The sequence below is a fragment of the Helobdella robusta genome, assembly GCF_000326865.2.
Source record: "Helobdella robusta unplaced genomic scaffold HELROscaffold_22, whole genome shotgun sequence".
NCBI lineage: Eukaryota > Metazoa > Annelida > Clitellata > Rhynchobdellida > Glossiphoniidae > Helobdella > Helobdella robusta.
Window position 1 is genome coordinate 423,960 of NW_008704170.1, and position 15,596 is coordinate 439,555.

Here is a 15,596-nt window from a genome sequence, read left to right on the forward strand (position 1 = left end):
AATACATATATATATATATATTTACAATATTCTATAAATTCTACCGAATGTTTGGCGTTAATATGTTTGTAGTTCGTTAATATGTTTGTAGTTCGTAAACGAACTACAAACATATTAACGCCAAACATTCGGTAGAATTTATAGAATATTGTAAAAATTATGGTCTATTACCAACATATATATATATATATATATATATATATATATATATATATATATCGATGTAATCAAACTATCTTTATAATTATATTGATATATATTTATTAAAATGACAAATCTAAATATCTATTCTATCAATATTTCCTATTTTCATCTTTCTTGTCCTCATCTTCGTCATCATTTTACGTCATCATCATCTTCTCCTTCATCATAATGGCTTATCATCTTTTCTCTCTTCTTCTTAATCATCATCACAACCATCATCATCACTATCTTCTTCATCATCATCACCACAGACAGGATCATCATCAGGATGCCGCCGACTAACTACGCATCTCTGGTTTACGGTTTCATTAAAAGCCAATAAAGGGTTAATTTGGATAGCAGACCTGTACGTGTAGTGACTTTGATAAATTATCTAGCGCTCAATTGCATTTATACACATCAGCCATTTCCTTAATACACTCTCTCCATACATTCTTCCTTTTTATCTGTTCTTAAACGCTCGCTTCTTGCACACTATTTTCTCCTCTTCGATTTATTCTCAGTTGTTAAGTAATTTTTAGTTCTGATATATTTTATGAAAAAATTTGGTTATTTTTTTGGATATCATTGTTTTATATATACGATGGAGCACAGGATATCTAGTTTATTCATTTATTTTATTTTTTCTTGCATTTTATTTTATTTTTTCTTGCATTTCTTCTTATCCTCATCGCTATCAACATCTTGCACACACGCACGCACGTACGCACGCACGTACACGCACGCATGTACGCACGCACGCAAACACATCTACACACACACACACAAACAAACAAACACACACAACAAAAACAACACACACACAACACACACGGTGTATGCGCAGTGCAAGTACGTGATCTCACGGAAGGTGCATGCATACAATTCCAGTCTGACAAACATAGCATCGCTTTGTCAGGCGCCTAACCACCGCACCATCCGGCTTGCCACCATCCATCTCGCTTATAAAGTTGATTTGGTGACAATGACTTAACCAAGCGTTCACTAGATGACCTACGTAATATTAATATTTTGTATAATTAATGCATTGACTTCAGTGGTTTTAGTTGAATGATATAGCTATTAACGTTGCATTTTTTAAATAATTGATTGGATGAATATGAATGAGTTGATCGTGCCTTTTACGTTTCTCATATATCTCCATATCTTGTTCTCTTGCACTGGCTACCTTTGAAATATAGAATAATTTTCAAAATTTGCCATTAATGTATTGTATAAGTTTCAATATAAATTATTTCTTAAACACTTATCAGATAATATTAATTGAACCTAAACGCCCCGGTTTACGATCGTCTTGTTGTTCTCACTTCTTCTTAATTCGTGTTAAACACTCTTTTGCTAAATCTGCTTTTGCTTTTTCTGGCCCTTCTCTCTGGAACTCTCTACCTACTTCTCTGACTACTTCTCCATCACTTAACGAAGTTCAGAGCGGATCTCAAGACCAATCTGTTTGCAAAATTCATTAAGGAGCGCTGTTGAACATCGCGGAAATAGCGCTTAATAGATTGATTGATTGGTTGGTTGATTGGTTGGTTGGTTGATTGATTGATTGATTGATTTATTGATTGATTTATTGATTGATTGATTAACAAGATAACATTAATTCTGCCAAATACGTTCAAAATATTTTAAAACTAAATAGCTTTCCATAATTTAAGTGCACTTTTCACCTGTTATTTTGCCCAAAATTGTCAATTTTTTTTATTTATTGACAAATATCTAAAATTATGCGGTCCCATTTACGAATCGTTACCAGGAATAATTTACTGAAGTATTTCTCAGGTTATTTATAAATTTTTTCAAGTTTATGTCATTTAAACTCAGCAAGCATGTGATCCACTTTTTAACCTTTCTTTTCTTTTTCCCAATTCTAGATCAGTTCTGTCGGTTTTAAAATGTGGATATCATTTTTTTTGTATTTTTTTTTGTACAGCAAGGTGCCTGGCCACTGCAACCACAGCTGCTGGTAAGATCGCCCAACAAACGCCAGCAACTGCTCCATTCATCACCGGTAATATAAAAATATATATTATAATTATTATATATTTTTATTATATATATATATATATATATATATATATATATGATAATCAATCATCTCTATCTTCTTCTCTTCATTATCATTTATTTCATCAGTTGTCCTTTATCGTGTTGTCATCATCATTGAACATTGATAAACACTATTATCATATTTATGTTATATTTAGAATGTTATGTTATTTATTAATTATTTGTTATTTAGAATGTTATTTATGAATTTTAATTTATTATATTCATTGATAATTAATTAATAGTGAATCAAAAGTTACAAATTTTCATTAAGACTCATCTTAATTAAGTTAACTTTTAAAAATATGATATAGCAAATGGTTTTTAAAGTTGCATAATTTTTCAAGACAGCTTTTTATGATTAATGAGAATTCTTTTATGCAATCAATAATGAACGATTTAATTCAAAATTTAAAAAACATTCTAACCAACAAATTTTACATAAAAAAATTACTCCACAAACAGGCACAAAATCAAAGAAAACTCTAGAAAAGCCCGGAGTTAGAAATATAGTGCTAGTCGATGGGGTCCGAACTCCCTTCCTTCTCTCGGGCACCGACTACAAAGATGTCATGGCCCATGATCTGGCAAGGGCTGCACTTTTGTAAGAGTTGATTTCATATGGGTTTTTTCTTTTTAATTTATTATATTGTTAATAATTCCATTTTATCTTGACCACTTCGACCATTTGTATTACCATCTATACTTATTTCTCTGTTCACATTTTTTCCTCATGTCTTCACATATCTATTTTCTTTGTGTTTTCTGCGTCTGACAGATTTTGTTTTACTGAAAAAAAATACTGTTTCAATACAATTTACATTGTTTAGATACTTCTAGTTCAGTTTATTTGTTTATATTTTTTAAAAAAAGATTTTCAGTATTTCATTGTAAATTATGTACTAATTCTTTCCCTAATTCAAAATGGAAGAGGATTAATGGTAGCAGGGTAGCTGACTGTGTAGTGTTCTAAATATTAAAATTTACTTTTAAATTGTTTAAATTACTGAACCAGGGGTTTGGTGAAAAAGACAAATGTTCCATTTGGTTAGTTTATTTAAATTTGTCAAAGAATAATTAATAATTTACACATTACACACACGTGAATATGTTTATATGTATATATTTATTTATGAATGAATGAAGGAATGTATGTATGTATGTATCTATTTATGTATGTTTCTATGTATGTATGTGTGTGTGTGTGTGTGTGTGTGTGTGTGTGTGTGTGTGTGTGTGTGTGTGTAGTGTATGTATGTTTGTTTGTTTGTTTGCTATGTGTGTGTGAATGTATGTATGTAACTAAATAAGATGTTATCTCATGTTAAGATGCTATTGGTCACATTGTCATGGGAACTGTCATTCAAGAAGTCAAGACAAGCAATATTGCTAGGGAGGTTTGTATTTTGTTGAGATGGTGGCACTCCCTCCTCAACTCATTTATTATTTAAAAGTGGATTTAATGTTTTGAAATCTGGACCTTTGTCCTAACTTTATCATTCTTTGAATTAGTGTAAGGATTTTTTAGTTTTTAGATCAAATTTACATGAAAATCAAGGTTAGAAAAGTTTATTAGCGTTTTTTTATCAAAATCCATTGTGAATATTTTACAACTATTTAATTTTAACCAGAGCATATTGACAAAAGTATGCTACGCACAATGAATTGCATGTTTTTATCTATCAATTACTTTTATTACTGATCACACATTACAGTTATTAATTATAACTTTATGGATTTAGTAATATATTTTTATAATCAGGCAGCCTTAGGGGCGGGGTTTCCGCTGAATATACCCGCGCACACTGTCACACAGGCATGCATCTCGTCCAATCAGGCAATCACATCCGGTTTGTATGTATACTTTTTAATTTTTTCAAAGTTTGAACAAATTTATTTGTATGTTTTTAGTATTTTTAACTGATTTTTATTCATTTTTTGTATATGTTTTATAAATTTTCAATTTTTTTCATATCTCTAGCTATAGGTCTGCTGGCGTCTGGGTATTGCGATGGCGTGATAGCAGGTGGAGTGGAGTTTATGTCTGATGTCCCTATCAGGTTGTAATTATAATATTTTATTACTAATCAGGTTGTAATTATAATAATTTATTACTAATTTATTACTACTAATTTATTACTAATACTATTATACTAATTAGCAACATACATTTGGAAAAATGTTTAGTAATGTGTTTTGTATACGTGTGTGCTAGGTTTCTTACGTTGCATGGAAAGCATTTAGTGGGTGTGTGTATTAGAGATACTGTGACGACTTTAAAGTAAAATTGTTGCAACTGCAGTTTTGGGGGATTGCTGAAAGTAAATTAGTATTGTATTTATCATATAGTAGTAATTTAACTGAGTAATTGTGGAAGTATGTATACAGTTTCATTGGAACTGTTGGTTGAAATATCACTAAGATAGGACATTAATTAACAAATTAGTTAAGTTAAATAACTTAATTAATTTTATTTTAAATAACTTTTTTACTGAGAACTATCTAAAAAGGATTCTATATTGAAATAATTAAATTTTGAAATGATTTTCAATAGATTTGGTCGAAGAATGAGGAAAGCCATGTTGTCCTTGAACAAAGCCAAAACTTTGCCCGCCAAGTTACCAATCTTCATGCAGATGGCCAGCCCATCTAATTGGGCACCAGAGGTCTTTTGAAATTTTTTTCTTGTTTTTTAGTTTTAGTTATTTAAAGTAGCTCACTCATTTGTTAATTTAATTTTGTAATTTGTATCAGTCTACATATTAAATCATTAATTAATATATTAATTAATTATGTTAATGCAGCTGCCAGCTGTAGCTGAGTTTTCCAGCAGTGAAACAATGGGGCATTCAGCTGATCGTTTGTGTGCTGCTTTCCAGGTGTCGAGATTGGAGCAGGTAGTTATCATCCTTTATTCTTATTTTGTTTATATATAGATGTATGTATCAATTAGTAATCGACACATTATTTATTACAATTCATTACAATTCCACCCTTGAGCTGTTGGTTGGTTGGTTGGTTGGCTGGCTGGCTGGCTGGCTGGTTGCTTGGTTGGTTGAAAAATTATATTACAAAATGCAATGATGAAATACTTTAGACACTTATTATTTTTATTCCTAGCCAGTTCATAGAACTGACAATCATTTTTACTCATCCACTCACACGTTATTCATTTCCATCCCACACTCAGGACGAATATGCACTGAGGTCGCACACCCTTGCCAAAAAAGCGACAGATGACAAACTCCTAGATGACCTTTTGACCTTCAAAGTGCCCAACAAGCCCACCCCTGTTTCAAGAGACAATGGAATCAGACCAAGTTCTTTGGAGGTTATGTCGGGTTTGAAGCCAGCGTTCATCAAACCGCATGGAACTATCACAGCTGCTAATGCATCTTTTCTGGTTGGTTGGTTGGTTGTTTGTTTGTCTGGCTTGTTAATTGGCTAGTTTGTTGATTGGCTGGTTTGTTGAGTGGCTGGTTCGTTGATTGATTGATTGGTTGGCTGGTTTGCAGAAGAATATGTTTATAGATTGGTTGATTTGATAGTTAGTAAAAAAAACTATTCAGCTAATTGCAATATTTGTCGGTTATTTGTTACAAGTTATATTTGACTCATTCCTAATATTACCACAGTGGTTATTTATCATTGACTTCATAGTCATCACCATCATCATCATCATTATCATCATCAACATGTATCACTAAGACGGATGGAGCTTCAGCTTGCCTCCTTATGACAGAAGCCAAAGCCTTAGAGCTCGGGTTCAAACCCAAGGCCTTCCTAAGAGATTTCATCTACGTAGCGCAGGATCCCAAAGACCAGCTGCTGCTTGGGTCTGTACGATCGTCTCGATGACGATGATTATGATGAGAATGGATATAATGATGAAAATGAGTATGATGAGAATGATGATGATGACGATGATGATTATGAGAATGGTGGTGATGTTGAAAATGAGGATGAGAATGATAATGATTGGGAAGGCTTCTATTTCATAGCAAATTAACCAATGACAATTTTGCCATTGGTCATTGTCGGTTTATTATTGTCTTTGTTGCCAATCAAATGGATTATTGTACATTTTAAACATTCATTTCATTTTAAATATATTTCATTTTAATTCCAAATAATACATCACATTTCATTTTAAATATATTTAATTTTAAATACATTTCACGTCAAATACATTTCATCATAATTCATTTTTAATGGACATTTCTTTTACCATTTAATTTCTTTAAAATGAGAAAAATATGTTTCCATTATTATAAACAGACCAGCTTACTCCATTCCAAAACTGCTGAGCAAGGCTGGCCTCACTTTGAAGGACATTGATGCAATTGAACTGCATGAAGCATTTGCTGTTTGTAGTATTCTGTTCACTATTCAGTATAGTATAGTATATATTTCATGATAGAGCTAGTATTAGTTTGTATCTAGTAGTATTTCAGATTATCTATTATTTTGTGTTATTTAGTTTTTTGGTATATTTAAACGACTAAAAATAGCTTCTTGTATGTAGTGTTTAGTTTTTTTGTAACTGTTTCCTTCCGGCGTTGACTATCTTTTACTTCTCTACTTGTATCATCTTTTATATTTAATCTTTTATTATTGTTTTTTTAATAAAATTTTTTATTTGTTGATTTCATTTTATTTATTTTTCCCCTCAATTCATTCCTAATTCTCCGGACAGGGACAAGTACTTGCAAACCTCAAGGCTCTGGATTCTGATTTTTTTGCAAAGAACTACATGGGACTGCCGCAAAAAGTGAATTTCTGTTTCTACACCTCTACATAAATTCACACATCTCCACATTATTGTACCACTATAACACAAGCACTAAAGTTTCAAACACCATAGATAACAAATTTTAAATATTTCACACCAAAGTATGGAGCGCCATCTCTTGATAAAATAAACACCTGGGGAGGCTCTCTTTCCATAGGCCACCCGTTTGGAGCAACGGGAGTACGTCTCGTAACTACTGCGGCCAATCGCCTAATCAAAGATGGCGGACAGTACGGATTAGTGGCTGCCTGTGCGGCTGGGGGATTGGTGAGTCATGTGATTTTCTTCTGACGTTTTTATCATCATCATTATTATTGTTACTTTATCATCATTATCATCACTATTAGTAGTAGCGTTATCATTATTATCATATAAACCTTCGCCTAATCGCTATAGTACTTCAAAAATAGATGTAAAATTTACTAAGAAGCAGTGTTTATGCTGAGAGATGCATCTGTATAAAAATTATTATCCGAAAAAGTTATATAGGAAGGAAATAATGAAAGCCGTTAGGAGGATGCTACTTATATTATTTGTTCCATACGTACAATAATTTCAATTCGCGATACATTCATTTATAGCATAACGATTATTACTAATGATTAAAAAGTGATTGCTACTTCAAACAATTCAGGGTCATTCTATAATAGTTGAAAGGTACCCATCCAAATGAGGAACGCTGAATGATAATCTGTAACCAGTAAGCCGAAATCACATTTACCATTAAGACATCGTTTCTCATCTATATCATCACCATCATTACATCACCAAACCATTATTATTATTATTGTTATTATCGCACCTTCATATTGGTGTGGTGTATCACGATTGATCATCATCTTAATCATCATTGATCGCCAATAAAATTCCATCATAACTAGGAGGAATCATTTCATCATTGTCTATCATCATATCCACTATCACTTTTATCATCATTGTCAATTTTTTCGTCAAAAAAGTGCCTCTCCTGTCTCTCTCCCTCATTCTTTCTTTCTCTCTCTCTCTCTCTCTCTATATATATATATATATATATATATATATATAAATAAGATTTTAAATTTCATCATGTTAACTCTGAACAATTCATTTTTATTTTACGATCTAAATGTGTCAGTTCATCTGCCTATTTAATAAAAATTAAAAAAAATATTTGAGTTAATTGCGTTTGAAAAGTTTTTGTTTTATTTTTTTAATTTGTTGTCAATGAAAATAATAAAATTACAGGTAAAACAAAACCACAAAAAATTAATTCGGTAATTTAGAAACGGTTTTCGTTTAGCAAAATAAAAAAATCTGGGTTCTCATTATAGGGCCCCTCTAGGCTGGCTCTTGTTTACCAGTCGGCAGCGCCAGAAGCGAGGTAGTCCTTTCTACCGATGTTCTGGGCTTGTTTGTTCTGTATGGCTTCGAGTTTGGGGCAGTCCGTGATTCGATGGCCCAACCCACCGCAGTACGAGCAGCCGACCTCACCTGAGAACGAGTTATTAGAATAAAATGATAATTAATCTGTGAATTGATGTTAATGGATTGATGTGAATATTAATGAGATACGAACCTCCGATGTTTAAGTATTGCTCTGTTTCCGTTTCCATGGTGGCCAAGAATTCCGGTACCACTTGTTTGGCTTCGATTAGGAGGTGCTTCAAATCCAGTAATATGGACTCCTCTGCGTTTGGTTGGTTGGTTGGTTGGAAGTTAATGTTAATTGAATATTCAACGATTGAAAAAAAACAATTATCTAAATGTTTTATTCAATTAATTAGTAGTTAATCAATTAATTAATGATAATGAGCAACCAACCGCATGTTTTGTTGACAAATGTGGTGGCAACCCCCGTCTTTCCGCACCTGCCTGTTCGACCAATCCGGTGCACTGAAAATATGTTCATGAATATTAATAAGCCACCACAATTATTCACGGAGAATAAATGAATGAACGAGTAAATGAAAAAGTGATCAAGTAAATAAACAATGACAAACTTGATGATGATGATAATGATGAAGGTATCAATAAAAAATTCAATGATGACGATAATAATGAACGCTAGTAACACTAACAATGATGATGTGATGAATTTAAACGATAATGTATATGAGTGTGTTTGTTTGTTTGTATGTGTGTATGCGTATAGAAAAGACGAATGTGGACAAAACGAACCGTAGTTCTCGATGTCGTCAGGCATGTCATAATTGATGATGTGCTGGACGTTCGGGAAGTCTAGACCTAGGTGATAGAGAAATTTTTGAATTCTTCATTAAGATTTAAATTAAATTTAATTTATTCTCATTTCACTTATAGACTATTAATTAGTTAGTCTATGTAAATTTTTATGGAAACTAAATAAGGCGACCAACGGAATTAAGTAAAATTAGAAATAACCTCAATTTAAAATAGACACAACGCAATGGCTCTGAGCAAGAACCATACCATACGTTATTATTAATTAATTATAGATACAATAATTATGACCACCAAAGTCACCATAATAGTAAAAACAATAATAATAATAACAACAAATAATAATAATCGAACCTTTAGAAGCGACATCTGTAGCGACAAGGACATCTTTCTTGCCACTGATGAATTGTTGAACTGAAACCGAGCGCTCCTCTTGGTCTGTGTGTTTGGATATTGAGAGTGTGTGTGTGTTGAGTGTGTATGTTTGTGAGTGATTGTGTGTGTGTGTGTGTGTTTATACAGGTGTGTGTTTATATATATATGAGTGTGCACATGTATGAGTGTGTGTAGGCGTGTGGTGTGTGTGTGGCTGAGGTTGTACACATCTCGGCCATTTCTTGGATTGATCGATTGATTGATAGATTACGATCGGCCCATAATTATACTAACAATTATGAATCAAAATATAATAACAATAATATGAATCAAAATATAATAACATAATTAATATAACATAATTATAATCTTACCTTTGCCCCCGTGTATAGATACGGCGTCGATACCTCTCAGAAGCAGGTATTCGTGTATTGCGTCGACATCCTGTTTCTTCTCGGCAAATACCAGTACCTGTGCCGTTGTATTGTGTTGTACCGTGTGGCGTGATGGCTTTCATTTGTATTGTATGGTACCACTATGTATGCCTTGTATTGGTTGATGATGGATATGGATCATGAATATATGGATATAGATCATGGATATATGAATATAGATCATGGATATATGGATATAGATGATGGATGGATGGATATATGGATATAGATGATGGATGGATGGATATAGTTGATGGATGGATGGATGGATGGATATAATTGATGGATGGATGGATATGGATATATGGATGAAGTTGAAGGATGGATAAAGATATTGATACGTTTGTATAATTATGTGGTTGTATCAGTAGCTTGTGTTGTTGTTGTTAGCTTGTTTCGATAGTTTTATTGTGAATCAAAATATATACAATTAGTCGTAATACTGAAAGTAATGATGACATCTCTGTTTAAGAAAACATAATTTTGAATAAATTTTAAACTGAAAAAACCACCCTATCATCATAATTGTCATCGTTCTTATCATTCATTCTCATCATCGTCACATCACCAATCTTATCATCATTCTCATCATCGTTACATTTCCAATCTTATCATCATCATTCATTCTCATCCGCATCATCTTCCTTATTTACCGGAGGCAGTGTTTTCTGCAGTGAGTTCAATATGTGTGGCATTTTTTCCTCCTGTTTAACGTACTCCACCTCTTGCTTAACGTCCAAGTTAGCGGCCCCAGCCCTACCGACGTTGACGGTGACCGGGCGAACCAGGGCACTCCTGGCGAAGTTTTGGATCTTTTTGGGCATGGTGGCAGAGAAGAGGAGTGTCTGTCGTTGGCCCTGTTTTCGTGGATGGGTGGGTGGGTGGATGCAGATTGGTTGAATGAATTGTGGTTAGACCACCACATCGTCATAAACCACCATCAACGTCATGATCATCATCGTTCACAGGAATTAAGAAAAGATTCTTACCTTGAAGTATGAGAAGATCGTTCTGACATCTTCTTCGAAGCCCATGTCAATCATTCTGTCCGCTTCATCCAAGCACAGATACCTGGCGTATGTGTGCGCGCGTGTGTTTGTGTGATTGTGTGTGTTGCGTCGTGCGGTGTTTTGTCGTGTAGTTTGTCTTTCGGTGATGTGTGATTAGTCAACTGTATCCACGTTCTCAGGCATTAACTTATTTCTTATCTATTAACCAGCCAGTCCATAACAGCCAGCCAACCAACCAACCAGCCCACCAACCCACCAACCAACCAACCAGCCAACCGACCGACCAACTAACCAACCAACCAATCAATCAATCAAACAACCAACCAACTAACCAACCAGCCTGCCTACCTGCAAATTGACAGACTGATCATCTTCTTGTCCAGCATGTCCATCAGTCTTCCTGGTGTTGCCACGACTACGTGAACACCTCTGAGATTAGTTGATTGAATTGGCAAGCAATGAATTGTATAAATTCACTCACTCTTTCATTCATTCAATCGTTTATTTATTCATTCACTTGCTTATTCATTCACTTCCTCACTCACTTATTCAATATTCAATCCTTCGTTCAATTGTTAATCAACTAAAACTGACTTAAAAGAAGGACCTATTTATTGAAAAATATGAGTAACAAATCAAGGCAGTAACCAATTTTAAAAAAAGTATTACACACACACACACCATGCACACACACACTGATACCGTTTAATAGTTTCAAGTTGATCCTTGATGGGAAATCCTCCAATACACAAACAGCACCTCAACTCCGGCTGACCGTGTGAAGCAAGCTGGTTGAAAAAATACTCAATTATGTCGTTTGTCTGTTTAGCCAGCTCCCTCTGTTCGAAAAATAATTAATTAATTATCAAATATAATAATTATAACAACAAGAAAGAATATAAGCTTTGCTTGACTCACAGGATGACTCAAACACTTCTCAAACAACCAAATAAATCAGTTAGCTAATGAGTCATATAGTCAGCCAGCCAGTCAGGGCAGGCGATCACTCTCCCAACCAATCAGCCAACAGACCAGCCAACCAACCAATCAATCGACCGATCAACCAACCGATGGACAAATGATCAGTCCATAAGGTCCCTCATTTCTGATGAATGGCAGATTGATTTCCTGTTCCAGGCAGAACATGACCAGAGGAAGCACGAACACGAGTGTTTTGCCGGACCCGGTGAATGCAATGCCTATGATGTCACGGCCCGATAGGCTGAATGATTGATTGATTGGTTGGTTGGTTGGCTGTCTAATTGATTGACTGACCAACAGATTGATTAATTGATTAACTGACCAATTGAATGATTAATGAATTGACCGTTTAGACTAATTGATTAATTGCTAAATTTATTATTCAATTGATTGATTGACTGACTGACAAATTTGACATAATTAATGAACGAATGCAGAAAAGAAGGTTAACATACACGGCAGGCAGGCCCTGAATTTGAATGGGGGTCGGCTTCAATATGCCCCTTTTCTTAAGGGCTTGGATCATCACTTTTGGAAATTTCATCTCCTATACATTTAAGAGTATCATATTGCAGGTATGTATGCATGTATGTGCGCGCGCGTTTGTGTACGTGTGTCTGTATGCGTATGTGTGTACGTGCGGTGAAGAATAAAATTTGTATGGCCGACCAAAAACATAAAATCAAAAAAAAAAACATCTCAATTAATGAATAAAATGTCTAAATAAGAATTAGAATATGATGAAGGAACCAGTTGAAAGATGCTTATGAATTATTCAAGAAACAGGTTAATTATTCAATACCTTGTATCTTATATCTTATATTATCTTATTATATCTATTCTACTTTATATTATATCTTATATCTAAAAACAGACTAATTATCTAATTAGTCAAAAAGTAAACTCCTCCCTAAAGATACAAAATAAGATTAGAAAATATTGAGGTAGCCAGCCATGTTGGGTAGTCGCAAACCTGGAACGTCTTGAGGGGTGGAGGGATATCTTCACCCTCGGTCAGTATGCGAAGTCGGTCCCTGACGCGCTGGTGTCTCGACGGGGGCATCGCCAGGACGTATTTCGGGACCTTCCAACTGGAGTAATAATACAATTACTACTCTATCATTAGTGTCATTTTATTATTGCTATGGTTAGGGCGACAAATGCTGCTTATTCACTATCCAAAGAGAGTCGTTGAAACAACAACAACAACAATAATAATAATATGATAAGAATAATTATTAGTAAGAAGAGTTATTAATAATATAGCCACATCACTGACCTAGTTTTTATAGAATCACCATACTGGATACCCTTCGCCAACTCAGCAACACCCATCAGGGCTGAGATTGAAAAGAAAACAGAATGGCAGATTGTTATCATTAATTTTTAAAGTTGAAAAATATTTTAAAAATTATTAGAATAACGAGATAATAAATAATATATTAAGATGTCAATTGAAAGTAGTTAAATAGCAAATTGAAAAACAAAAAATAACAAACAGAGAATAACATAAAAAAGAATAATAAAAAATGAATAAAAGACCTGTTTTTTCGGCCACACTTTCTAGGATCTTCTCCTCTTCCTTCAACTGTTTCTCCCTCGCCGTTTCCTTACGAGCTGTCAGAGATTTCCAAATGATAAAAATTTGTTTGCTATAAAGATTAATTCATGTATTTAAATTTGAAATAAATTTTAAAAATAAATCCTCAAATAAAAAAATTTACTCGTAAGAGGAGCACACTACGATACTAAAATCAACTAAATGGGTTCAAAACCAAAAATAATTAATTTAATTAACTTAAAATATATAACTGAATGATTAATTAGTTAGTTAAGTGAGTGAGTTTGGAAGTATGTTTGGTAGAAGGTACATAAGTAGGCCAGGAATTGACTGATTGATTATATACCTTGGGCTTCTAGTTTCAACTGGCTATGTTGGTCTAGCAAACTGATGTGAGATTTCGGCCCCAGCATCTGATAGGTAGCGATATCTGTGTCACTGTCATTTTGGCCGTCGTGGTTGTCATTCTTTTGTAATTTTGACGTCATATAATTGGATTTGTTCGTTGCTAATGTTTTGATGGCTTCAAGTCTCTGCTTCTGCTGTTCCTGTGAAGAATTAATTTTTTTAATTTACTCAATTATCAAGTAGTAAAACTATTTAATAATTTAAATATTTAATAAAAAATTAAGTCTTTACAACTATAGATTTAACATTATATAAAAAACTTGAATAATAATATTTAACAACTAAAATAATGATAATAATTATTATTATTCAAAAAAACAAATTTATAAAAAACAAATAGATACCTTTCTTTTTTTAACAGGTATATAAGGTACATAGTCGTCGTCAGACAACTGCAAGGAATCATCGTTAGTCTGAGCCTGAAATATATCAACAAGTTGATGAAAATTATTATTAAGAATCACAAATCTAATATGTAGTGTTTATTATTGTCTATAAGCTGAGATTTATAACCTTAACAAAAAACCTGACAGTTTATTTTTACTAATTTTCTTTATAACTAGTTCTGTGATTTTTAATTTATTTTATTTTAATTTAATATTAACTCCTCAAATCTTAACTTGAAATCTTGAATTAATTTTAATGATATTTTTTCTTTTTGTTTCGTTTTGCTTGATCCGTGAGTGAGTGAGGTGGTTTTTTATTTATTTTAAATTTAATATGATATTTATTACAACTTTTATTAACATTCTATTTATTTAATATTTAAAATTAATTTTTACATTTATCAAATTAATTGATTACTAAATAAAGCTTAAAACTAAACATAGTAAAAGTAAACTTTACTTTACTTTACTTAGTAAAGTAAATTGTAATTTAATTAAAAACCAAGTAAATGTAAAAGTAAATAAGTTAGTACTAATATGAAATAAAAACTTGAAATAAAAACTGGTATATAATCCAACAATTGTGAAGAATAATAATCTTTTAAAATTTAAATAATTTATATTTAATTATAATTGATTATAAAATAAAAATAAAATAATAAGAAGAAGGTAATGAACATCTAAATTTCTAAAAAAAAAAAACAGTTCTTGCCCTATATCGTTTTCCTTTGTAATCTGACATTTTTCTAAATCTAACTAAAAATTAGTGAATTTAACTATTACTATTTATAAAAAATAAAAAACCGTAAGTTAGACGACATGAACGTCAATTTCGTTTACACAGACACTATTTAAAAGTTAATTTAGTTGTAAAGTAAAAGTAAACTTAAGTATAAAAATATTTTTACAAATTTAATTAAATTTGTAAAAATTTTTATATTTCTTAAGCTAAATTATATAATTAAAAAATTAAAGTTATTTTAACAAATTAATTAATTTTATCAATTAAAATTGATAATTAATAACTTTTTAAGTGCAGTTTTAAGCAAACAACAACGTAGTCTTAATTTTATATTTTATTATGAAAAATTAAATCCCTGTTTATTTGCACCGGTTCGCTCATTAAAATGGTAAATTTTGAATGATTTGAAATGAAAAATTTTTTAAAAATTATTTTTCTAAATTTTATTTAATTTTATTACTTTTTATTTTTAAATG

The 15,596-nt window shown here is 32.3% G+C and overlaps 2 protein-coding genes across 2 annotated transcripts; one reads left to right on the forward strand and one right to left on the reverse strand.

The window, feature by feature from the left end:
* The first annotated feature begins 1,874 nt into the window (after positions 1-1,874).
* Positions 1,875-8,204, forward strand: HELRODRAFT_99230 (hypothetical protein). The gene is made up of 15 exons (XM_009018561.1): positions 1,875-1,986; positions 2,138-2,215; positions 2,719-2,857; positions 3,269-3,300; positions 3,583-3,650; positions 4,016-4,103; positions 4,235-4,313; positions 4,808-4,919; positions 5,058-5,150; positions 5,444-5,656; positions 5,962-6,089; positions 6,532-6,619; positions 6,950-7,024; positions 7,148-7,312; positions 7,680-8,204. Exons 1-15 carry the CDS (start codon positions 1,932-1,934, stop codon positions 7,716-7,718), a joined length of 1,452 nt encoding a protein of 483 aa, XP_009016809.1. The 5' UTR covers positions 1,875-1,931; the 3' UTR covers positions 7,719-8,204.
* Positions 8,205-8,378: 174 nt separating this feature from the next.
* HELRODRAFT_78123 (hypothetical protein) lies at positions 8,379-14,381 on the reverse strand (the record flags this gene model as incomplete). Its single annotated transcript, XM_009018562.1, has 17 exons — positions 8,379-8,515; positions 8,601-8,711; positions 8,846-8,917; positions 9,203-9,268; positions 9,578-9,661; positions 9,973-10,069; positions 10,686-10,889; positions 11,022-11,103; positions 11,391-11,471; positions 11,745-11,881; positions 12,111-12,264; positions 12,479-12,570; positions 12,997-13,114; positions 13,303-13,363; positions 13,566-13,640; positions 13,931-14,123; positions 14,337-14,381. Coding segments are annotated over 17 exons (1,809 nt in total), but the record flags the coding sequence as incomplete, so codon positions are not given.
* Between the last annotated feature and the right edge of the window lie 1,215 nt (positions 14,382-15,596).

Coding starts and splice junctions, on each gene's coding strand:
- HELRODRAFT_99230 (XM_009018561.1), top strand. CDS start 1,932: ATGCGGTCCCATTTACGAATCGTTACCAGGAATAATTTACTGAAGTAT. Junction 3,651..4,015: donor CAAGCAATATTGCTAGGGAG/GTTTGTATTTTG, acceptor TTTTATAATCAG/GCAGCCTTAGGGGCGGGGTT. Junction 4,104..4,234: donor CAATCAGGCAATCACATCCG/GTTTGTATGTAT, acceptor TCATATCTCTAG/CTATAGGTCTGCTGGCGTCT.